Source organism: Sphaerulina musiva (assembly GCF_000320565.1).
Source record: "Sphaerulina musiva SO2202 unplaced genomic scaffold SEPMUscaffold_7, whole genome shotgun sequence".
Taxonomy (NCBI): Eukaryota; Fungi; Ascomycota; class Dothideomycetes; order Mycosphaerellales; family Mycosphaerellaceae; genus Sphaerulina; species Sphaerulina musiva.
Genome location: NW_016017389.1, coordinates 570,818 through 593,660, shown reverse-complemented (window position 1 = coordinate 593,660; position 22,843 = coordinate 570,818). Strand labels below are relative to the sequence as shown.

At 53.0% G+C, this 22,843-nt stretch overlaps 7 protein-coding genes across 7 annotated transcripts; 3 read left to right on the top strand and 4 right to left on the bottom strand.

The window, feature by feature from the left end:
• Positions 1-83: 83 nt before the first annotated feature.
• SEPMUDRAFT_109285 (uncharacterized protein) lies at positions 84-2,940 on the top strand (the record flags this gene model as incomplete). The annotated part of the gene is made up of 3 exons (XM_016900775.1): positions 84-93; positions 609-627; positions 837-2,940. 3 exons carry the CDS (start codon positions 84-86, stop codon positions 2,938-2,940), a joined length of 2,133 nt encoding a protein of 710 aa, XP_016759300.1.
• On the bottom strand, positions 1,105-5,737 carry SEPMUDRAFT_150181 (ABC1-domain-containing protein). The gene is made up of 2 exons (XM_016906003.1): positions 3,707-5,737; positions 1,105-3,649 (listed from the first exon to the last, which is right to left on the bottom strand). Exons 1-2 carry the CDS (start codon positions 5,647-5,649, stop codon positions 3,475-3,477), a joined length of 2,118 nt encoding a protein of 705 aa, XP_016759299.1. The 5' UTR covers positions 5,650-5,737; the 3' UTR covers positions 1,105-3,474.
• Positions 5,738-6,001: 264 nt separating this feature from the next.
• On the bottom strand, positions 6,002-7,750 carry SEPMUDRAFT_150180 (carbohydrate esterase family 9 protein). The gene has a single exon (XM_016906002.1). It carries the CDS (start codon positions 7,366-7,368, stop codon positions 6,052-6,054), a length of 1,317 nt encoding a protein of 438 aa, XP_016759298.1. The 5' UTR covers positions 7,369-7,750; the 3' UTR covers positions 6,002-6,051.
• Positions 7,751-8,056: 306 nt separating this feature from the next.
• On the top strand, positions 8,057-11,763 carry SEPMUDRAFT_150179 (glycoside hydrolase family 3 protein). Its single transcript, XM_016906001.1, has 5 exons — positions 8,057-8,576; positions 8,685-8,706; positions 8,788-8,884; positions 8,946-11,461; positions 11,524-11,763. The coding sequence occupies exons 1-5, from the start codon at positions 8,473-8,475 to the stop codon at positions 11,635-11,637; spliced, it is 2,853 nt and encodes a 950-aa protein (XP_016759297.1). The 5' UTR covers positions 8,057-8,472; the 3' UTR covers positions 11,638-11,763.
• A 423-nt stretch (positions 11,764-12,186) lies between these two features.
• SEPMUDRAFT_88495 (p53-like transcription factor) lies at positions 12,187-15,171 on the top strand. Its single transcript, XM_016910476.1, has 2 exons — positions 12,187-12,884; positions 12,999-15,171. The coding sequence occupies exons 1-2, from the start codon at positions 12,736-12,738 to the stop codon at positions 14,494-14,496; spliced, it is 1,647 nt and encodes a 548-aa protein (XP_016759296.1). The 5' UTR covers positions 12,187-12,735; the 3' UTR covers positions 14,497-15,171.
• Positions 15,172-15,545: 374 nt separating this feature from the next.
• Positions 15,546-18,608, bottom strand: SEPMUDRAFT_150175 (hexokinase-1). The gene has a single exon (XM_016906000.1). It carries the CDS (start codon positions 17,412-17,414, stop codon positions 15,810-15,812), a length of 1,605 nt encoding a protein of 534 aa, XP_016759295.1. The 5' UTR covers positions 17,415-18,608; the 3' UTR covers positions 15,546-15,809.
• A 1,167-nt stretch (positions 18,609-19,775) lies between these two features.
• Positions 19,776-22,057, bottom strand: SEPMUDRAFT_134375 (MFS general substrate transporter). The gene is made up of 3 exons (XM_016902637.1): positions 21,566-22,057; positions 21,109-21,491; positions 19,776-21,048 (listed from the first exon to the last, which is right to left on the bottom strand). Exons 1-3 carry the CDS (start codon positions 21,771-21,773, stop codon positions 20,113-20,115), a joined length of 1,527 nt encoding a protein of 508 aa, XP_016759294.1. The 5' UTR covers positions 21,774-22,057; the 3' UTR covers positions 19,776-20,112.
• Positions 22,058-22,843: the final 786 nt, after the last annotated feature.

Here is a 22,843-nt window from a genome sequence, read left to right as displayed (position 1 = left end):
GGACGGAGGAGGTATAAGAAAAAAGAGCGAAGTGAGGTTGGAATACTATATATATATATATATATATATATATAGGTACCTGTATGTATGTATGTATGTATTTCCTCAAGAGGGGAAGGAGGTCGCGTGGTCATGAAGTCTGGCCCACATGACCAAAAGTCCTAGGTTTTCTTTTTTCCTTTTTCTTTTTCTTCGTTTTTACATTTTACCTTGTGTACACATAAGTATAGGTTATTGGAGTGTATTCTTTTTGTTTTCTTCTTCTTTTCTATACTTGTGAGATTGAGTTGAAAGGTGATTTTTTGGGTTTATCTTTGACTTTTGATGATTACCGAAAGTACAGAAAACTAAGAGAAGACTAAGAGAAAAGGATATAGTATAGGCTAGGAGGTATGGCTCTGTTGTATCTATCATAACTTCTTTGTCTTTTCAAGGAGAAAACGAAGCTCTGGTATTGAATCCTGAAGTAGGAGGTATAGGAAGAGAGTTTCAAGAAAAAGGAAGTTGATAATAGGAGGTAGAGAGAGAGAGAGAGTCTTAACGTCATGGAAAAGATGAATAGAGTTTAACGCGGAAGAGATTTGAATTGAAAACTGAATCGCTGACAGGTTATAGGTTGATGGGTTGGTGAGAAGAGAATATAAGAATGAGAGATGAGATGGTCGTATATGGAAAAGGTGTATAAGGTATATATTCTTTTGGGGAAGATCTTCTGATTTAAGGGGGAGGAATTAGGAAGATGAACTAGAAGGAGAAGAAGAAGAAGAAGAACGACAAGAGCGACAGGAACAACAGGCATAAGAGAATAAGAGCAACAAGCACGATAACAGGAACAGGAACGGGAACAGGAACAAGAACGGGAACAAGAACAAGAACAAGAACAAGAACAAGAACAAGAACAAGAACAAGAACAAGAACAAGAACAAGAACAAGAACAAGAACAAGAACAAGAACAAGAACAAGAACAAGAACAAGAACAAGAACAAGAACAAGAACAAGAACAAGAACAAAACAAGAACGACAACAAGAACGACAAGATCAGGAAACAAAAACGAAAAACGGTCAACCACCATGACATCCAGCCTCCCCCCAATCCTCCCCCGATTCTTCCATCACGCAATCCAATCCTTCTTCACAGGCGAGCCCCGTCCGGGCCTCCAACCCATTCCCGGAACCAAACCCTTGACATTCGAAGCCCTCCTCTGTCCAGTCCTACTCTACTACATCGCCCTACTTCTCCTCCCACCATCCTCATCCCCATCTCCATCTCCATCTCCATCCCCTCAATCTCCCCAAAAACAACAACACCACCACCAAAAGTCCCTCCCTGCATCATCTCCTACTTCCACCTCCTTCCAAATCTCCACTCTCCGCAACCTCCTCGCCCTCAGCGCCGCATACTTCTTCCTACGCCTCCCATGCGCCTACCACGTTCCGCAGAGTATTGGTTTGACGTATCAGTTGGGACTCGTGGGCGTATATGGGGGATTACGAGTGTTGGATGCGTTTTTTGTGAGTTATTATGGTTTTGGACATGTTCCTCGTCGAGTACGATATTCGCATTTGGTGCGCGCAGAGACGCCGAGGGGAGAGGTGATGATGAGGCCGTGGGCGGATGGGGGAAGTGGGAGGAGTGGAACTGATGATGGTGGTGGTGGTGGTGGTGATGGTGATGGGGGAAAGGGAGGAGAGGGGATGAAAGGTGGTGCAAAACAAGAGCAACAACAACAACAACAACAGCCTACTGTCATCCAAGATGATGATGACTCGACGGCCATGACGAAAACCGCAAATTCCACATCCGTGGAAAAAAATCACCAAAATCCAGAATCTTCTTCCCTTCGACCTCGTCCTCAGCCCCCACCAAGAATTATATCCCAATCCGATTTACTCGAAAACATGACCAGTCAATCCTACACCGACCTACTCAACAACGACGACGGCTACATGACGTTGATGAAAAAACTCCTCGACGGCCCGAAACCCATTCCTGTCACCGAAACCGCTCACACCGAAGATGGTTGGCCGCACGGTTTCGGCGATCGTGCAGCTTGGGCACTGGAATTGGAACTCTCGATGCGTGGAGTCGGCTTTACGTGGACGACGGCAGATGTGCGACATACGACCAAAACGTGGTTGCCGACGGTGCAGAATCGTGTGCATTCGATTCTGGTACACGTCGGACCTGTGCTGGTTGTCGCGTGGGCGATTATTAAAACTATCTATGTGAAGCGGCTGGCAGTGATTTCTTCTTCCTCTTCTTCTTCTTCTTCTTCTTCTTCTGCTTCTTCGAAGCAGCCACCACCCCCCGAATCTCCCTTCGACGCCCTAACTTTCCCCGAACAATACCTCCTCACAGCCGCCTTAGGAGCCTTCCTCATGGCAGCTTTCTCCCTCGGCCATTCCCTCTTCGCAATCCTCTGTTCACCTCTCGCTCCGTCGCCTCTAGCTTTTTTCCCTCCACTCTACACCACTCGCGTCTGGGAAATCACTTCCGCGCGCAGCTTCTGGTCCTATGGCTGGCATCGACTTTTTGCGCGCCTATTTCTCGTCTGGGGCGTTTGGCCCGGCGAATGGGTGGAGAGAAAACTGATGGGTAAGAGGTCGGATCAAGCTGCTGATGTGGGCAAAGTTTTGGGAGGGTTTCTGAGTTCTGCTGTTGTGCATGCTTTTTCCGTGAGAAGTACACTGGGAGGCAAGTGGAGTGATGCGGCGGGTGAAGCGAAATTTTTTGCGTATAATGGAGTGGCGATTTTGGTGGAGGAGCTTGTTAAGATGGGAGTGAAGAAGTGGAGACGAAGTAGAGGCCGGAAAGAGAAAATGTGGTATGATGCTGTTGTTGGGAGGATTTGGTGGATCGGGTTGTTGTTGACTACGGGGAGAAATTTTGCACGTGGTTGGGCGAAGGCTGGTTTGGTGCGTGAAATGGCTTTCATGTAGATAGATGGGACCTTCCCGTTTTCCTGTAATTGGAAGATATCCTTCTCAGAAACCTCCATGGCCACCATTGCGTGTTGAATGCGAAGATCCTATTCCCGTCGATGGACTAAGTTCTCTCAGGAGAGGATACGAGTATTTGCCCTCGTGACAGCGTGGTAGTTGTATAATTACGACTCTCTGCACGTACAATCAGTATGCAAACATCCTCTGCCCTGCCTCCTATACTCCCTTACACCATTATTATCGGGTCTAAATCAGGTGTTGATGAATCGAGCGGAGCTTGATGCCAAGCCAAATATTTTAGGACTCCAATGTCTGGTATTGGTATATAGTCCGAATTGTCTTCACTTTCGGCAGAACTGCGGCAAGTAGAAAGTGAATCCTGCAAACTGCATTCAGGTGACTCTTACTCTTTGTAGTGGCATCGGTCCAGAGCGTCTTGGAAAGTCTGATACGTTCTTCCTGTATTTCTCCGTGTATCTCTCCACTGCAAGACTGGAACGCCCTCGCTATGCTAGCAGCAGCTTTCTCCCATCATATATTCGGACTGAGCTGGTCATACTTGACACACATTTCCACGCTCTCAATGCTCGCCTGCAAGAACTTTCTCGCTTCGAGGCCTGCCCATACCTTGACCATCGATAAGTCGCCGTTTTTGAGGAAAGAGCTACCGCTTTGTGCTCCAAGCTGTCGTAGAATGGGTAATGCACTGTACAAGAAGTCAGTATAGCCGAGTCACACACAGACTTGGGCGAGTATGACTTACCCAGAAAACAGATCCAGGTCCGGATCCAAGGTCCGGCCAATCCCCTCAAGTAGCAGAATCGATAGCACGACGTTGACAAAGTCACCTTCCAGCCGAACATGGTGTGATCGCACCATATCCAAGACTTCATTTAATATGTCCCCAATCTTGATGTTGCCTAGCGCGAAAGTCCTGCTCTTGACTCCAAGCACGAGGTGTTGCATGCGAAGCGCGAAGACCTCTTCGTCAATCACCGCATCTGGCTGTCTGCATCTCTCGACCATGAGACGACCAGATTTGTACCCATCGAATTCCGCAACAGACTTGAACAAGTCCAAGAAGTTTCTCCTGTTCTTCTCATTCAGCTCCGTGACGAGTCCTGCATCGATGAAGATGAGCTGCGGCCTGAAGTTCTCCTTGTCGATTTGTGCCAGCTCGTTGAGCCATGCTTCTTTCTCATGTCTGTAAGGTCGTAGGCGTGCTAGAACGTGCTCCGTGACATCCTCGCCATTCTTTGCATCTGGCTTTGGGTCTCCGACGAACTTCTCTCTGATCCGTGTCCCAATCTCTGTTCGTTCGTGCATGGTTGCTGGCTTGTAGAAGCGCACCATGATGTTTCCAGGATGGAGATCTGCGTGGATGAAGTTATCGATCAACAGCATGTGGAGGAACGCATCGAGTCCCTCATCAGCAATCTCCTTTTGAAAGACACCACCTCCATTTCGCAGGAAGTGTTCGAGGGGGATCCCCGTGGCAAACTCTTCCACCAGGACTTGACGCGTCGTGTACTGCGTATAAGGATATGGGAACCATGCTGTTGATCTGTTCCGGAAGTTCTTGCGGAAAATCGTCAAGTTGGCAGCCTCGATTCGGAGATCCAGTTGGAGCCTCATCATCTCGCCAAACTGCTTGACTTCGTCCGGAAATGAGAACCATTCCATTGTCGGTATGGCATTGATGATGCTTGCGAAGGCCCCCATGATTTTCAGGTCCCGCCGGACAATTCTTTCAATCTTCGGATGCAGCACCTTGATCGCCACATATTTGCTCGGCTCTCGATGTGGTGTGATCTTCAATAATGGATCCACCGTCTTCATCGCCCGTTCTGTGAAGTTCTTGGGCTTGTCTGCTGCTTCGTCGTCCGTGGCTGCCAGGTCCGACTTGAGTTTCGCCTTATACACCTGCGCGATAGCTCCGACTCCAAGTGGAGTTTCATCAAACTCCTCAAAAATATCCTCAAACTTCCTGCCGAATGCTCGTTCTATTGTCTCTTTGGTGATTTCAAAGCTGTGTGCTGGCGCGTCTGAATGCAAAGAAGACATGATGGCACACATTTGCTGGGGAAATATGTCCGTCCTGCTGGCTGCCCACTGACCCAGCTTAATGAAAGCTGCTCCTGCGCGCTCCATACTCGATACCAGGAAGCCATACCACCATATGGTGCCGCTCCTTTCATCGTCCTTGTCGGGGTTCCGAGCTCCAAGCCACATCACAGGCACACTCACAATCACAGGTACGAAGATGATGACCAGATGGACGAAACGAAATCCTGTGGCGATAGGCTCCACGAGCCATGTATTGAAGAACCTCCATACCTGCACTCGGAAGCCATTGCTGTTTTTCAGTCTGTCCGGCACACGATCTGCTAGCTCTTGTCGGGAGATTTCCAGCATGTGCTCTTCATGCGTCAGACCATCATCGTTGCCCTCGTTGTCCTCTGCTATTGACACGAACGCTGCCGGACTGAGTGCGGCGAGGAGCACTGTTCCTCCTTTGACGGGTGAGGGCGGCGGGGCGCGAAAGGCCTGTCGAGCATTGCGCAGGAGGGAGAAGGATCGTTTGAAACGGCCTCTTCGCACGCTGTATTGGATCTGCCGTAGGACTTGCGGTTGTGCAGGCGCGCCGCCTCTGTTCTGCTGGAGTCCTCTGAGGCATGCTCGGCCCCAGGTAATGGTGGCTCGCATCGTGGGACGCGTGCTGTCACCGGAGATGATTGCAGCTCGATTTCATGGTATGGGGGACTGCTGGAATTGGCGGCACAGAAGTGATGGCCTGGTGTGTCGATGTCGAATCCATCGTCCATCTGGACCAGTTGAGGTCTCTGAGGACATCCATCAGGTAGAACACGGTCGCATCGACGTCACCGGACCGACGTTCACAAGCAAAAACTACTTTACCTTTTATAGGATGCATCCTCGAGGCCGAAGTTCCGCCGTGGATATTGTTATACTGTACGTATGGTATCCTGGTCAACTCAAGCATAAGGTGTACTGGAAACAAAGCGCAGTGGAAAGTAGGTAGCAGCGTCTCTGATGGCACAATTTGTGGAAATCTATGTCTATAGCATACCTGATGATTGAAGCTACTCACTCCATCTCCTCCACCTCTCTATCGTACACCACCTTCCCAAACTTCCACACCATTTCGACCGAGAAGCGCCGCACGCCGTCCTCAGACACCTCGTCCAATACGAGTAGATCAGCATCTGCGTCCGCATCCAGACACCCCTTCACCCCTTCCAAGCCTAGCATCTTTGCCGGTGTACTCGTCACGCTAGCAATAGCTTCCGGCACCGTACACATGCTCCAGTTCCAGAAATTGCTCACGCACTCTACCAAATTGCAACAACTCCCAGCAAGCTTGTCTGTCCCCTCAAGTGTCAGCACAGAACCCTTCTTCACGAAGCGGTCCCCGTTCGTCCATTCATACACTCCATCGGGTTGTCCAACCGTCTTCATAGCGTCGGTCACGAGGATGAATCCCTCCGGATGTGCATTCCATGCAATATTGACCGTCGTGGGGTGGAGATGAATCCCGTCAGCGATGATGCCAAAGTATGGTCGCTCTGTATCTTCTGCTTTGCCCAATACGCCAAAAGGCCCCGGATTGCGGTGGTGTAGAGCAGGCATCTGGTTGAACAGGTGGGTGATCATCTTGGCGCCGTTGCGGATGGCGTCGCTCGTTTGCTCATATGTCGCCTCGGTATGACCGATCGAGAAGATAATGCCTCGGGACGTCAGATCGGGTACGAGAGAGGATACGCCGGGGACTTCTGGAGCTGCCGTGATCATCTTGATGGGACTTGGAAGCCCTGGAGTAAGGTGCTGTTTCCCATAGCAGCTTTCCATGCTGGACAGACCAGCGCTTGCTTCCCGAAGGACGTCCAGGCTATGTATACCATTCTTAGTGGGTGATATGAAGGGTCCCTCGCAGTGTGCTCCCAAGCTCTCACTGCCCTCGGATGCATCTCTATGCTCTCCACTGGGACCCAAATAAGGCAGGACTTTGTGGTATAGCTCCGGTTTGTTGCTCGGGATAGTCGGCAAATAGCTCGTCACCCCCGTTTGCACCAGCCTCTTGTTCAACGTTTTGAGCATCTTGATGTACGCAGAGATATCCTCCTCTCCGGCCTCATTAGTAGGTATCGTGGAGAAGTCGTCGCCGAAGGCACCGTTGAATTGCACGTCGATAAAGCCTGCACATACGATTTTGCCCTGAAGGTCGATGATGTGGTCGGGAACGACATGGTGCTGATAAAAGACTTCCTGGCTTCGCAAGATCTTGCCAGTGATGGAGGAAATCCAGAGGTCGTCTTCCACCAGAGTGCCATTCTTCACGAGTCGTCCGCCTGTCAAGCGTGTCACGCCACTCTTTGGTCGTTCGGGTGATATTGCCATAGGCATGTCGGCGGCAAGTTGCGACACTATGCGACCGCAGGACAGTCTTTCACGACGCGCAGGCCTGTGGAGTCAGTAGGTGTTGGAGCTGATGTAGGGTATTGTCAATATGCTGCATCGAAAGTTCGAGTCCAACCGGCTCTTGAGCACAGTGAGCAGGGAGAGCTAGAAACAACCAGCTGTAGGGCAGCACGCATCGAGCCAGCCGATGAAAATGATGCCAGCCAGCCCAGCGATAAGACGTCACGACGATGCCAGCGAGAGCAAAGAAGCTACTCGAGCTCGAAATTTGCTTTGCTTTGCATCGTTACAACTGCTCCATGTCGATGCCACCGCTATGCCGTACTGCCCTATCGTCCTATCGCGGCAATATGAAAGCATGGCTCGTGGAAGGATAAACGCGACCCATGGCATCAGCACGTTGCAGCCGGCGGACGGTGGTGATGATGAGCCTTTGTCAGGTCAGGTATGTAAGGTAGGTAGATCCTGGATGGATGGTGGGTGTCATTGTCACTGGCGGGGCCCGGGTGAAGTCGATTCACGACGTGTGCCAGAAGATGTTGTTCCCGCCGAGTCTTTTCGACAACGAGTGTTTCTGGCCCGAGTCAGCTTCTGGAGGACCGTAACCGCAGACCGACCTTATGTACATGTAAGTACCCGGTCGACTACTACATAGATGCTACCTTACCGTACCTCGCACTCTCAGTATCCCGGGCTCGCCTATCTGCCATACGACATTACTAACGTACACTGTCTAGGTTCCATATTACCTACTTACACGGTTGATCATACCAGAGCTGTGGGAAGGCTGCTGCAGTGCCCCGAACACAGCAGAGTCTCCTCCACTCGACTACTGGGCACCGCTGAGCGAGCAACGAACTGGGCTCCGTGACTGCCTACCTATACCGCCGTCGTGTGGTCTCGTTCCGGAGGATGAGGTACCTGATAGACTAACGAACCACCTCGCACGCGGTCCATAGGTCCTTATCACCACGCGTCGCGTCTGCTTCTACCAGGCTACGCGGGCAGCAGCTAAGCGCCTGTCGCCTGGGCCTGCCGAATGATCGTCGTGCCGTGGTAGAGTCAGTGGAGTCCTGGGACGCCGTCGGGATGGCCAGCACTACGGGCACTGGCACGGGCACTGGCACGGGCACTGGCGCTGGCACTGGCAATGGCACTTTGGGGCTGAATCCCGTTTGGGACGACATGGATCGGTATGTCACCCAAGAGCTTACCTGTCCGTCCGAACCTTAAGGTCGTCGTTGGGGTTGCATCTCTAGCAAGCACATTGTGAGGGATCTCGAAGCTAATCGTCATGGCAGAACTCTGGGTCAGCTCCTCATGGTAAGTTGACCTGCTCATTGCAACGTTGCACTGCAATATGTGGCTAGTGTAAAGCCGATGCTCATCATTGTGCCTGGATAGATGGGATTCGAGGGCACCAGCGTGACACCACAGATCAAGAAGCTTATTCAGGAGGACTATCTGGGCTCCATTCTGCTGAGTGCTAAAAATCTCAAGAGTAAGACGAAGCCTTTAGCAGCTGACATATACGTGCCGTGCATCGTACTGATATTGTCCAGATGCCGAGCAATGTACTGAGCTGGTACTCGAGCTACAAAAGTTGGCCTATGATGCTGGCCATCCAGTGCCGCTGCTCATTGGCATCGACCAGGAGAATGGCGGCGTCAACAGCCTGTTCGACGAGATCTACATACGACAGTATCCATCTGCTATGGGCCTGGCAGCGACGGGCTCCAAGGAGATTGCGTATGAAGTAGCGAAAGCGACTGCTGAAGAGATTTCAGCATGTGGCGTGAACCTGATGATGGGTCCAGTATTAGACGTCTTGACTAATGCAAGAAACCAGCCTTTAGGAGTACGTACCACTGGAGATGACCCCCAGGAAGTTTCTGCCTATGGTATCGCCTTCATGAAGGGATATAAGGATGCTGGCTTGAGCACCATGGGAAAGCACTTTCCATCATATGGCAGCCTGGAGTTTCTAGGGTCCGCTTTGGACGTGCCTACCATCACCGAGAGCCTTGAGTCGCTCAGTTTGAATGCACTGGTGCCTTTCCGCAATGCCATCAAAGAGGGTTTGGACGCTATGATGGTGGGCGGCTGCGCGATGTCTTCAGCTGGTCTGAATGTCATGCATGCTTGCCTATCCGAGCAAGTCGTGAACGATCTTCTCAGAAACGACTTGCACTTTGACGGTGTGGTCATCTCCGACTGTCTCGAAATGGAGGCTCTCAGCCATAACATTGGCGTCGGTGGTGGCACCGTCATGGCAATCAACGCTGGCTGTGACATCGTGCTACTGTGCCGCTCCTTCGTGCACCAGCAGGAGGCTATCGAAGGCTTCAAGCTTGGAGTCGAGAATGCAATGATGTCAAAGGACCGCTTGAAGCAGTCGCTGAAACGGGTACTTGACCTCAAGGCGAAATGCACCACCTGGGAGAAAGCGCTGAATCCCCAAGGCATTGAGCTTCTATCGCAGCTGCAGCCCTTGCACACTCAGCTATCGACAAAAGCATACAACTCATCAATCACAGTGGTGCGAGATAAAAACCGATTGTTGCCCCTCACTAATGTCATTGAGCCAGAGGACGAGCTTCTTCTGCTCACGCCGCTCGTCAAGCCCCTGGTAGCCTCTGCTGCTGCAAGAGCGCTCTCTGAGCAAGCCGCAAATGGTTCTCCCGAGCCAGAACATTTGCAGCGGAGTGCATCGGTCATGAGCGGCGAACGGGTGTTTCGAGAGCTGGGTCGAACGCTTGCTCGGCAGCGCACTGGCCGCGTGCTACACACATCGTACACTGCGAACGGGGTGCGACCGCAGCATGAGAACCTCATTAGCAGAGCGAGTGCCATTATCATCGTCACTGCCGACGCGAATCGGAATCTATACCAGCACGGTTTCACGAAGCATGTCTCGATGATATGCAACATGCATTACACGTCTGCAGGCGAGAGGAGAGAGAAGCCACTGATTGTGATATCTGTCAGCTCGCCGTATGACTTTGCCATGGACCAAAGCATTGGCACATACCTATGCACATATGACTTCACCGAGACCGCACTCATGTCGTTAGTGAAGGTTCTCTATGGCGACTTCATTCCTGCGGGTACTCTCCCTGGATCGATCAGCCAAAGTCAGAAGTTGTCGCAGTCCAAACAACACTGGCTCGTGGAGGCATTCAATGAGGAGCGCGACGCAAACTCGCTCGACGTCCTGGTCAAGGCGGTCGTAGATGGCAATGCACCCGGCTTGCACTCGGAAGTGGCAAGTGCAACATCGCATTCCTTTCTCCTGCGCAATCCGGAGATCCATGAAGCGCACTTTGTGGTCAGAAATAGCTCTACACAAGCGCTGTATGGCTTCTGCGCCACGTACTTCTTTCCCGCCACAGGTACAGGCGTCATAGGCGCCATCTTTGTTGACCCGAGCAGGAGGAAACTTTCGATCGGCCACTCGCTACACAATCGTGCGATACGCACCTTGCTCCAGAGAGAAGGTGTCAAACGCTTCCAGCTCGGCTCGCGTTTACCAAGCATATATCTGGGAATACCAACTGGCCATGGAGGTGAACGCAAGCGTCTGAGGTCCTGGTTTGCGAATCTAGGCTGGAATACTGCTCTTTCCCGAGCAATTTGCAGCATGGTCGCTCGTGATCTCTCGACGTGGTCCCCGCCTGACGGCATGGCTAAGAGCTTGCAGAGTGCTGGGGTCGATTTTGACCTAGTATATGGATGGGACTACGCTGGGCCCGTCCTCGATCATATTAAGACGAATAATAGACAAGGTCTGGCGGAAGTTTACCGGATGGCGTTGGCCGACCCTTCAGCGTGTGGAATCATTCGTGCCAAACGGCCTGAAGATGGAGCAATCGTCGGTACTGTGGTGCTATACAATATGCAAAGCTCACTTGCAGAGTTTATACCGAGCATGAAGGACCTGGGAGAACTTGCCGGTGGCATCTCGTCACCAGTCATCAGCCCCAGTGTGGGAGAGTACTCGACACTGCTGCAAGGCCTGATCTTGCTCGGGATGAGGCAAGTAAAGAATCAGGGCTGCAACGTGTGCATTCTGGATTATGTGAGTCGCTTCGGATCGTGAAGAAGCAGCAGCATGTTACTGTCACTGACAACCTTTTGCAGATGGACGGCGACGGAAATTTCGATGGCCTGAGTGGTATGGGCTTCAGCGTACTGCACAACTTTGAAGAAGTCAGCTGTGATGCTGCAACCTGGACCAAAATCCCGCCTTCTTGACAGCGTTTGCTAATTAATGGTTGATTCCCCTATGACATGGCACGTGCTATTTATGTACTTGATATACCCTCATCTCCACAGTGCTACGATATAATCTAGTCAATGATGTTCGAGTTGCCCAACAACGTTAACACGACATGTATATTTCCATCCTCTCTCAGCAGCTTGTCCTGGTCCCGCTATGTATAGCTCGCGGCTAATATGAGAATATTGCATGAATCAGAAACTGCACTTCTACGGACGAGGACAACGGACCTGGAATGAAGGTAGATAGTGGGCTCTACTATGTCCCAGAGGGATTAAAACAAGCAATTCACTTAGGTACGCTTCTCGATGAAGTCATTGCTTTCGTGAGGAGGTACAGGTACATGTACATAAGGTACTTGTATAGGTACATTACCTGCCTTACCTCCGAGTAGTGTAGTCTCACGTGCGCGCCGGCAGAACTAGCTGAGCTCTCCACGCTCGGGGGCCAGTTAGCGACTCTTGCACAGCCTATCACCGCAATTTCAGCGCAACGGATCCCGGATCATCACCACGTCCACTTCCACTGCCTTGAGCCAGAATGCGCTTCCACGTGCGGGACTGTCCTGCACATCACAACGTGCGCTGCCTCCAGAGTGAATCATCATCATTGAGGGATCCCGAAGCGAGAACGATTGGAAGCTACCTGAGGTAAGGGAAGGGAAAGGACAGGAAAGGTACGGGTAGTTCTTCTATCTACAGTACAGCCCGTCCAGTATCGAGCAGGTCGGGCTATCGCAGTCGCACAAGACCTGCACCACATTCAGCTTCCGGACGATACACTGGCCCTGCCTCCAAGGCGGATGGTGTGCAGCAACAGATGAGCGCTGGACGTCAGTAAAGGAACGACGCCCTCCCAGTCGAACGACGACCCCGTCCATCTTCCCCCCGTCGAAACACCCGGATCTTCGCGTGGATAGGAAGGACGACGTCGGTTCGACCACTCGAACGAGAGCGCTGCCTAGAGGCTCGAGTCGACGACACGCTCTTGGTGGACTGGCCATAGTCCTATGCGCCGCTCTCGCCTGCAATCCTACCTTACCGCAAGGCCGGCGCTGATGCGACGTCGCCGTCATGGATCTCTCAGGCTTCGATCCGTCGACCATGACCTATCTGGCCACGCAGATGCAGCAACCGAACCCCGTCGGACAGGACCCCTACCAGGAGATGCTGTTGCCGGCAGAGTACAATACCAACCACTCCACCTATGGAGGTTATGCCGGGTACGTGTGCGCATTGAACAAGTTCTCATTCCTGCTTCCCGCGACCATCGGAGGCTGGTCTCAGCCCAGGTGAGACGGTTTCGTACTGACTGACCATAATGAACCTCTGTGCAGAAGCGACGACCTCAACCTCCTCGCCTTACACCAACAACAACAACAACAGACCACCCCGCTTCCTCTCAAACGCTTCGCTGGCGCATACGAAGACCCCTTCTCAGACGTCGTCAGTGCCTTCGATGCGCCGACGCAGGACTCGCATGAACCCGAAGCCCCATTGAGCGATCCGAACAATAAACTCCTCGGCTTCTCCTTGCCCACCTTCGACTACACCCTGCTCGATTACACATATCGCCGAACGACCATCTCCCTGGCAGCACAGCTCCATGGCATGTTCTTTTTGGCAGAATCGCCCTGGGCCTCTGCCGGCGATGCCAATCCACCACCTTCCGAGCTCACTTGCTACCGAAGGAATCTCTTTCAGATCACCGGAGAGATTACACTCCCGCGAACGTTGCGCTATATCTTGACCGAGCAAGGAGAGCAAATACCCATCATTGGTCAAGAGCTAGTAATCAGTGCCAATGAGTCTACAGAAGGGAACTCTGTCAAGGTCATATCGGTCCCCTGGAAGACGCCTGCGGGCCCTTCCTCGTCAGTGCCGGAGGATAAGACGGAGCGTGAGCCGCCATCCATACCTCTGGATCTCATGAACGTGCAGGACTTGAACACAGACTATGCCAGTTCCCCATTCCAGTGGAAACGGCTGCAGTTCAGGATTGCAACAGCAAACAACGGAAGGCGCAAAGAGCTGCAACAACACTTTGTAGTGCGACTCAAGGTCCTGGCTACTTTGGCGACTGGCGGCAAGATACCCATTTGCGAAGTGCAGTCGAGTGCTATCATTGTGCGTGGTCGAAGTCCACGGAACTTTCAGTCTCGCAAAGATCTGCCCCTCAGCGGGAATGGTCATATGCGCAAGACGTCCAACGTAACACGTGCGGCGACTGTTCACGGCGGGGAGAAACTGAGAAGTGAAGCACCAACATCGGCGCCCGTGAAAACGGAGGCTCCAGCCCCTGCCATGTCCATGTACTCGTACGATGCTCACGAAGGCGTGCTGTCACACGAACCATATCAATGGCAACAGCAAGCGAATGCTGGGGCGCGTGATCCATCAGCAATGGCGCCTCCCCGAACACTACCTCAGGACCTAGGACATGCCCATCCGGCAACTTCTCCTGGACTGCAGCCACCGACGAAGGCTGCAAGACCACCACCTGCGCCAATCAATCTTTCCCTTGTAGAAGATGACTCTCCGAAGCCAGGAAGCAGTCAAACCCCTCCTGATTCAGCACAGAAAGCCAAAAGGTTGCACATTCCCGCTCGGCCGCCTTCTTTTTCAATCAACACTATCAACAGTCCCGACGAGAGTGCCGATCTTCTGTACGAGTACTTCCCGCTGAGTCTCGACGACTGGATGCCGCCCGTGGACGCAGTCTATCGGCCTCACGTGGTGCATCATATCAAGCTGAGGTCTGATCCGAGAGACCCCAGTACCTCGCATAGCGCTAGATCGAAAAGTAAGCGCATGTATGTACCCGACGACGACTGAAGGTCTCGAAGCCAACGAGTGCTACATCATGAGAGCATTCTGAGCTCCTCGAACGCTATTTGCGGTTCATAGCTGTGACGATGCCGAATTTGCCGGAAAGCTCGGCTCCCGGCATTGCATCTCAAGGCATTACATCCAACAATCGACCACTTTTCGCATGGATAGCAAGCACTATGCGGTCTTCAGTCTCTTGGCTTGCTGCAATCTCCGAGCTCTCGTTTTTCCAAGATACTGCGTTGAGATATGCAATCGCCCCTTGAACAGAGTGCCAGGTGGACAATTCCAGAGATGCGCCGGGCACAGTCTAACAGAGTATACACTGTCTTTCAGGTACCTACAGATTCTCACGGTATGTCGAATCACGACGACTGCCCTTTCACGACCTTCAGTAGTCTGACAGGCCTTTCCCAGGCATCGAGAATGGTGTCATCGCCCACATGTCTCCGATTCAAGACGATCGATGCGAACCGATTTCCAAGGAACAAAAGAAAGATCTATGCATTTCCTCGGCCTATCCGGGGCGATTTTTTTTTATTTAGCTGCCTTGATTCTTCTCCAGATTTGAGAAGCTTGAGCTATGTACGTACGACAGAACATCCTCGCTAGGTAGGTAGGTAGCTAGCTAGACCTACCTTTACGGCTTTACCTGGCTGGGTACTTTAGCTTAGTGTTAGCACAATTCGTGCCTCGCAACCTGAAATGCGAGAAAGATCGACTCGTACTCTTTCTTCTTCTTCTTCTTCTTCTTTCTTCTTCTTCTCTTCGCGGCGAATAAGAGCGGAAAGAGTGGAAGTTCACAGAGGGAGATGAGAGAGAGAGGACGAGAGGCCAGATAGCATCAAAAGAGAGAGAAATCTCTAGATTTACAGGCTACAGGCCAGTCTTGCCACTTGTAAACTTCCAAGGTTGTTTGTTGGTGAATACTCGATATTCTGACTGCAGTGGAAACTTGAAAGGGGAAAATCGACAGTGGGAGATGGACGGGATTTTTCTATTAAAAATAAAGAAAAAGAGGGAAGAAAATGGAGGAAATTGCGGCGAGATGATGTAAGAATTCTGACTCGCCTGGCGAGAGTCGTTCATCATGATGGGAGGAGAACTGTGAAAAGGATTTTCTTGTATTCGTAATGTGAGAAGAATTGACGATGAAGGTAGCAACGACACGCTACCCCACAAGTCGCCACAACGCCATGCGCCCCCAATCGCTCATCATGCTTTCTTTCGAACACGTAGCGGTAGTAGTAGTGGTATCTCAGAAGACTGGGAATTCTCCAAAAATAAAAGATCAGACAAGAAATGGACACCACACATGTTCACGCTTGTGCCTCCATACAAGCGACTGCCACGGCAGCACCGAATATAGAACTTTCCGGAGCCATGCTCAACGTGACGGCACCTCGTGAGCCACCAGACTGTTCGCAGAGGTCATCCAGATAGGTTTGACAACGTTGCCGAAAGCCCGGATACTTTTCAATAATGGTTCCATTGCACGCGATGGTGACGCCAGCAGACGATCTGGTCAGGGCTTCGGCCTCGGTGCGCACCGTCCAGAGCGCGTGCATGGCCGTCGCCAGGTGCGCAGCTGCTCTGCGAGACACGAGGCATGCGACATCGCGCACCAATTCGAGGTCTCGCGTCCGCGGCGTGGAGGGAAGGGGGTGTGCCTGCAGAAACAGAGAGCGCGCCTTTTCCAAGTTTCGAGAAGGGTCGCTCTCAAATGCTGCTAGTGTTTTGCAGTCGAAGGAGTAGGCGTGCTCCCAGCCCTCGGGCATGTGCCCGCCAAAGAGGCCTGCGTGCTCGACTGCGTCCACCAAGATCAGCCGGGCAATCTCTCCCAGGTATCGACCCGAGATCTGGTATTCCAATGGCTGGAAATCGGGCAAAGAATGGTTAGTATTCAACTTTTCGTCATATCTCGTCTTGGGTAATGAATGCTGTCCAATCATACTGAACTCTGTATTGATCAGCACACGCTCCGCCTGTTCATACCATGACTCGGGCCGCACGCCGAACTTCAACGTTCCTAATGACTTGCGAGGGAGGAAGACACCCGCGTTGGTGCCTGTACCCAAGATCAGAGACATGCGGGTCGAAGGATCGCGATAGGCTTGCGACATGAGAGTGCCGGCACTGTCATTGATGATGGCCCGCATTTGCACATTCAGGTTGCGGGCGTTGCATGACCGCATGATGAGCTCGCTCAGGTCCTGCCCCTCTACGCCCTGGTTCGCCTTGAAGCCCTTTCCCATGGCTCCGAGCCGGCCACTGCGCGGTGATGTCTGCTCGATGGGAAACGACCAGGCCAATCCCATGGCCAGTCGTGCGTTCGTTGTACCATTGAGATGATTGTACTCGCCCAGCATGTCACCAATCCTCTCAGCCATCCAGTCGAAGAAGGCTTGCCCTTCGAGGCCGCGGATCTGCTCCGTAATGGCGAAGCTGCGTATCCTGCGGATCTGCAAACCATCAGCACCCGGCTTGCTCTTCCCCGAAAGGCGTATGAGAGCAATGCGAAAGGTCGAGCCTCCCACGTCCAGAGCGAGGAAATCGCCCCGCTCGTGTCCGGTGGGTAATGTATGGGTATATGACGGCAACATGGAAATTGCCGACTTCTCTAGTCGTTCCCAACATTCGGTCTGCAGTTGTGTAGATATTGCCAAGAGGCGATCCGTCTGCAGATCAGCCTCGAACAGCTCTCGGGTCTCTTGGAGGAAGTCGTCCATGCTCTTATCGTGCAGGCCTCGCTTCGGGGCTACATGATGATGGCCCACGCGTGGCTTTGTGGTGTAGGTGGAGTGCACCACTCTCACTACCGAATGCATCACCGCACTCATTGCCTTCCCCAGCTTGACCGAGTGCAGCAGGCCCGAGAGAACCTGGAGGCAGTAGCGAGCGACAGCAAGGCCACTGGAAGTCATATACGGCGGAGGCGTGGCGGATAGAGATGCCCCGGTAGAGGACCGAGGGTCGGTGGTATATGAGAGAGCGAGAGTGAATGAATGGAAGGCGATGATGTGAGACGATGGCCTCCAGCGGTCCCTCGGGGTTAAGGTAATAAAGGAGCAGGCCTGGGTAGGTGGTGCTTGTGACAGCAGTGGGGGACTGGGGGGTGGTAGCCCGTCTAGAGGGCGAGGTTATGTATTAGGAGTAGCAGTGGACCAGGATGGGAGTAGACGACACGCGGGCAGCATGGTGGTGATACATCAGGTTGCGATCCTGGAAGCGGAGCGAGCGCCGCGGCGGCAGCAGCAGTTGAGGCGGCGGCAGAGGCAGAGGCAGTGGCAGGCGGATAGGAGTGGTAATAGTGGTAGTAGGTAGTGGTAAGGTACAGGTATGTAGGTAGTCGTGGTGGTCGCGGTAGTAGTAGTAGTAGTGGTAGTAGTAGTAGTAGTAGTGTAGGTAGGTAGTAGTGTATGTAGGTAGTACCTTAGTGGTAAGCAGCGGGATCGGAGCCAGGGACGTCGGGGGAACAGTAGTGTGTCGAGTGGATGGATGGATGGGTGGATGGATGGATGCAGAAGGTTTCATCGAGGCATTTATTAGGTTATTGTTGCAGATGGTGTTGATGAGAGCCGCGCGTGTGGCCTCTTGGGGGTTGCTAGGGGGGGAGGGGGGGGTGTGTGCGGGCGGGCAGGCGGGCAGGCGGGTGTCCCGTCGAGGAGAGAATCAGGTAGGTCAGGCCGATGGTCATCAACTGGTGTGTCAGTGTCAGAGAATCAATCAGCAGCTCAGGCGGGCGGCCAGGGAAGGAAAGGGGATTGGGAAGGGATTGGGAAGGGGAAGTGCCAATTGGGTGCATCATGGCCATGCAGAGCGAGCGCGGCGTTCCCAACTCGTCCCCAGCAACATCAGCATCAACAGCCAACAGCAACAGCAATAGCCAACAGCCAACAGCGAAAACGAACGAACGAACGAGTGGCTGCTGACGGGGCGCCGAGAAGTGGATAAAGCCGTGCGCGTACACAACAGTCACATTGAACACGCACTGCGGCAATGGATGTTGCAGTCTGGCGTTACATTTGATGACCTGAGGTGTCTGCCTGTCCTGTCCTGCCTGTCCTGTCTGGCAGTGTCTGCCTGTCTGCCGGTCTGACTGCCTCTCTTTCTCCGACTCCCTCTCTCTCTCAACGACGGGAACGAGAAAGAAGCGCGATGGTCCGAGGGATGGATGAGGAAAAAATGCAAAGGGCCCAGCCTTGGCGTCATCGGAGGCCGGTATGTCCCGCTGACATACCTCCTACCTACTTCTTACAGGTTACCTCTACCGCTGTACCTGTGTACTGTGGTTCATGCCATGCCGCTTCATGCTGCTTTTCATGCTGCACACTGCACAGTAGTAGTAGACTACCTACCTACCTAGTATCTAGTGCTCACACAATCCATCTGACACTGTCATACACTACCCTCCTTTTAGTCTCCTTTTCCTTCCTCTCCGAACACTCTCCAATCTTCTACCTATATTACCAGGTATCTAGGTACCTATATCCAATCCCATCACATCATCAGAATCCCACCCCCCGTTCCCAACATCCATCCAACCAGCCAGCCAGCCATTCAACCGTCGAACAGTTCAGCAGCAGCAGCAGCAGTAGCAGTAGCAGTAGCAGTAGCAGTAGTAGCAGCAGTAGTATCATGCAAAGCTAGAGAATGACCACCAAAAGGCAAACCAACCCACTAGTCAGGCAGTCCTTCATCATCAGTTCCCTACCTACCTTACCTCCTACCAAACGGAACCCGGCTGCTCTCTCTCTCGTTCTCTCACCTCCCACCTCTCACCTCCTACCGACCTACATGGAACCACCATCACTAGTTCTACACCATCGGCCCACCACGCACGAGGGATCCGTGGATCCGTGGATCTGCTTCTAGGTTGTAGGTACTACCTCCTAGGTACAGTACTAGGTAGGTAGGCTACGTACGTAGGCTGGTAGGAAGATAATGTAGGTAAGATAGGTACCTGTAGGGAGGGTCCGTTTTGTTGTGACGAAATGTGATGGAGCTACTAGGGCGGGTGGTACAATCCAGTTCATGTAGTACTTTACCGGGAACGACATGTACATGTAAGATATGTATACATGTATGTACATGTACTTACTGGCTACTGCTGCTGATGCTGCTGCTGGCTCTCCATCACATATAATCGGTGAGAGGGTACTGTAGTAGCACTACTTCCTACATTAGGAGGTAGGTACTCTCCAGCGGCCATGTCAGATCTAGGTCATCCGACCGACCATGGGGGAACATGAGTACGTGGAACGTCAGCAATCGCTGCAGTCGGTGTGTGGAATCTGTAGGTGTGTGTGGAATGAAACTGTTATCTGTTCGACTCTGTTCTCACGACATGCTGACATGCATGGCATCTGTCATTACGTTGCAATAATGCCCCATCGTGCCAGGTCGCGGCTAGCGGCTCTGGTTCATCCACGCCTCAACGCCTTGCTCAAACCAAAATCTCCCATGTCATTCTTCTTCATCTCCTCAAGAAGCGACTCGCAGCATCTTGTGCGAAGCACGTAAAACACATCGTGGTGTACCCCTCCGGACATCAGACCACAAATTCATCCCTGCTCGAGGAGATGAGGTGGTGCAACGTCGCACCTGTGGTGCTGCTGCTGCTTATTCCTTCGACTCGATATCGGTCGACGTCGTGCCCACCGGCTTGCCGACGTGGACATCGTCCATGGTCTCATCAGTGAACTTCAGGTCTTCCTCCACGGGAGTCGTGTCGCGAATCTTGGCAATCATCATCGGCAGTGCAATGAGCAAGCTGCCGGCGAGGAGTCCCCAGCACGAACCGAACTCGCTCATGTACGGAGCGCCCAAGCCATCCACGCGCCACATGATGGCAGCACCGGCAGACTGGATGCCCTTGTAGAATCCCGCATAGTTCGCCAGCTTGCGGCTGTTGTTGGAGAGAGCGCCCATGAGCCAGTAGACCGATGTCTGCCAAGCAGCGTCGTAGAAGCCGTAGAACATGTACAGGAACATGGGTCCAATGTAGCGGCCCTCGACCCAGTCCATGAGCAGCTCCGGATTCGCCTTGACTGATGCGCGCGTGTAGTCTTTCTGGAAGGCGTAGCCGCCGCCCCAGATGACCATGGTCAGCACGAAGAGTGAGATCCAGCAGCCCTTAGCACGAGCAGTACGTGAGAACTTCTCAATGTCGAGTGCATTGCCGAAGACGCAGGCGCCGACAATCTGCATGAACCAGTAGAGCACATTGTTGAGTGCGCGGGTGCGAACCGTGAACCGAGCCAGGTTGACACCGTTGAATTGGTAGGTGTAGAACCAGTTGGAGGCGAAGAACATGGGGAAGAGACACAAGACCCAGGGGTCACTGATCAGTGTCTCCCAGAGACCGAAAATCTCCGATTTCCAGGTTGGGTGTTTCATCAGTATCACCTTGGATCCGTCACTGCGAACGACCTTCTTGGCATCCACGAGGACCCACGCAAGCATGCCACCAACGAACGTCAGGATCAAAAAGCCGATGTACGTGCCACTCGATACTGCGCCATTGTGGTCATTGTGGATGTTCTGTCCTAGTGGAACCTAATGGGAAATTAGCATTGGAGTGGCTTCAGCAACAACAGAAGTCTTTCTTCAACGTACAAGACTGCCGATCACACCGCCCATGTTAAAGATCATCCAAAACCAGGAAATGAAGCGTCCCTTCTCAGCTTCAAGTGGGTACGACATCATGATCGCACCTTGAGCCGACCAGAGAATACCGGCGCAAACTCCGAGGAGCGCACCCGCAAAGGTCACGAAGCCCAGGTTCTCGGTGTAGTTGTAGCAGAGGTAAGCGGCGATGTAGATGGAGTAGCCAATTCCGCCGAAGGCGAGGGACCAGCGAATGCCGATGGTGTTGGTGACGGTTCCGGCGAGGAAACCCACCACGGCAAAGGTAGAGTACAGGGCAGTGTTCGAGTTGCTGCTCGCTGTCGCACTGAACTGGCCGCCTCCGCCGAGTCCATTGACGGCGTTGAACATTCCTAACAGCGCGCGTCAGCAGTCACCCATCTGGTGGCACACACACACGCGTGCGCGGCTGGCGATGGCGGCTTACCGGGGCACAGGAAGCATACGAAAGCTACCAAAAGCAGCTGAGCCTTAGGCGACGCATAGTATGGGATGGTGAGGAAGCCGAGCTTGTGCTCCTGGTACATCCATCCGCGAGGCACGTCGCGTTCATGATCGTGGTCGCTGGAGTGAGTCTGCGAGTCGGCGCGATCGATGGCTGGCGAAGGCGTGGTCTTCTCGTCGAAGCTCGCCATGGCGCGCGACGGGTGCAGTGCGGTCGGCGTAGAGCGATGGGATCGGCAATAGCGTTCGCGAGGTTCGCGAGGTTGAGGTAAGTGGGGAGTCTCGTAGTTTCCTGAAGCGAAAGTTTGTTGCTGCGCGGGCAGCTGGTGAAGTCGAGAGAGAGTGTGTGAGTGTGGGTGTGTGAGGTGCTAAAAGGATGTTGATTGACCAGAGATGTCACGCGAGCGGTCGAGCGCACAGCGCATCAAATAAGTATTGGCGGAGGATTGGACTTGCATGAGTGAATTCAGTGGTGAAGAGGAACAGAGCGCGCTGAAGTTGTGGGGGAGATGGACCCTTGGAAGTTGGCTGGCCGCTGGATTTGCCTGCAGGGTGTGGTGGATGTATTCCCGGTCGCCCAAACCTCTCTTCGTTCATTGGTGAATGGGGGGGTTGCTATCTCAATGAGAAGTTTACAGTAGAACCATTTCATTATTAGGTCTATTGATTGCAGGGTGAGCACGCGTGAGGCCGCTCCCGAGCGGAATTTATTGATTGCGGCCTGTTTCGCTATGGAACTATTGTAATTACTACTGTCCGTCGTTTGCAGGCTGCTGGGCTGAGGCGGCGATACCTCCTCGAACCATCTGGATCTGGAGCTGGGACAGGACAGGACAGGAGAGGACAAGACAGGACAGGAGAGGAGGAGGAGGAGGACGACGTTAGATGGTCGCACGACAGCTGTAACGGCGTGCGGCTGCGCGCATGGCGGGATCCGTACTTCTAGTAGCGTAGTGTGACACGCGGAAGCAAGGGCTGCGGGCACATGCTGGAAGAAAAAGATAGCCCCAACTGCGCGTACCGTTGCACTGGACAGGTGTAACACACTGATTGTGGACTCCAGTCTCCTTCTCCCTCCTCCCTCCCACTCCCAGCTCCCTCCCTGAGCCCTTCCTCTCCCTGGCCTTCCTCCCTCCTCGCTCTGCCGGTCTCGCCACGGCCAACTCCTCCACTCCTTCGCCCGCCGCCCTCGCTCGAGCTCGATCCATGGCCGCATCATACCGTACGGTCCGTATCCCCCGATGGAGGATGTCCCTACGAC

Excerpts from the sequence above, each read along its gene's own strand:
- SEPMUDRAFT_150180 (XM_016906002.1), bottom strand. The coding sequence starts at position 7,368 with ATGCCTATGGCAATATCACCCGAACGACCAAAGAGTGGCGTGACACGC.
- SEPMUDRAFT_134375 (XM_016902637.1), bottom strand. The coding sequence starts at position 21,773 with ATGGCGAGCTTCGACGAGAAGACCACGCCTTCGCCAGCCATCGATCGC. Across the intron at positions 21,492-21,565 it reads CGTATGCTTCCTGTGCCCCG|GAATGTTCAACGCCGTCAAT; the intron begins GTAAGCCGCCAT and ends GCGCGCTGTTAG. Across the intron at positions 21,049-21,108 it reads GCGGTGTGATCGGCAGTCTT|GTTCCACTAGGACAGAACAT; the intron begins GTACGTTGAAGA and ends ATTTCCCATTAG.
- SEPMUDRAFT_88495 (XM_016910476.1), top strand. The coding sequence starts at position 12,736 with ATGGATCTCTCAGGCTTCGATCCGTCGACCATGACCTATCTGGCCACG. Across the intron at positions 12,885-12,998 it reads ACCTATGGAGGTTATGCCGG|AAGCGACGACCTCAACCTCC; the intron begins GTACGTGTGCGC and ends ACCTCTGTGCAG.
- SEPMUDRAFT_150175 (XM_016906000.1), bottom strand. The coding sequence starts at position 17,414 with ATGACTTCCAGTGGCCTTGCTGTCGCTCGCTACTGCCTCCAGGTTCTC.
- SEPMUDRAFT_150179 (XM_016906001.1), top strand. The coding sequence starts at position 8,473 with ATGGCCAGCACTACGGGCACTGGCACGGGCACTGGCACGGGCACTGGC. Across the intron at positions 8,707-8,787 it reads CTCTGGGTCAGCTCCTCATG|ATGGGATTCGAGGGCACCAG; the intron begins GTAAGTTGACCT and ends GTGCCTGGATAG. Across the intron at positions 8,885-8,945 it reads GAGTGCTAAAAATCTCAAGA|ATGCCGAGCAATGTACTGAG; the intron begins GTAAGACGAAGC and ends GATATTGTCCAG.
- SEPMUDRAFT_150181 (XM_016906003.1), bottom strand. The coding sequence starts at position 5,649 with ATGCGAGCCACCATTACCTGGGGCCGAGCATGCCTCAGAGGACTCCAG. Across the intron at positions 3,650-3,706 it reads GACCTGGATCTGTTTTCTGG|TGCATTACCCATTCTACGAC; the intron begins GTAAGTCATACT and ends CTTCTTGTACAG.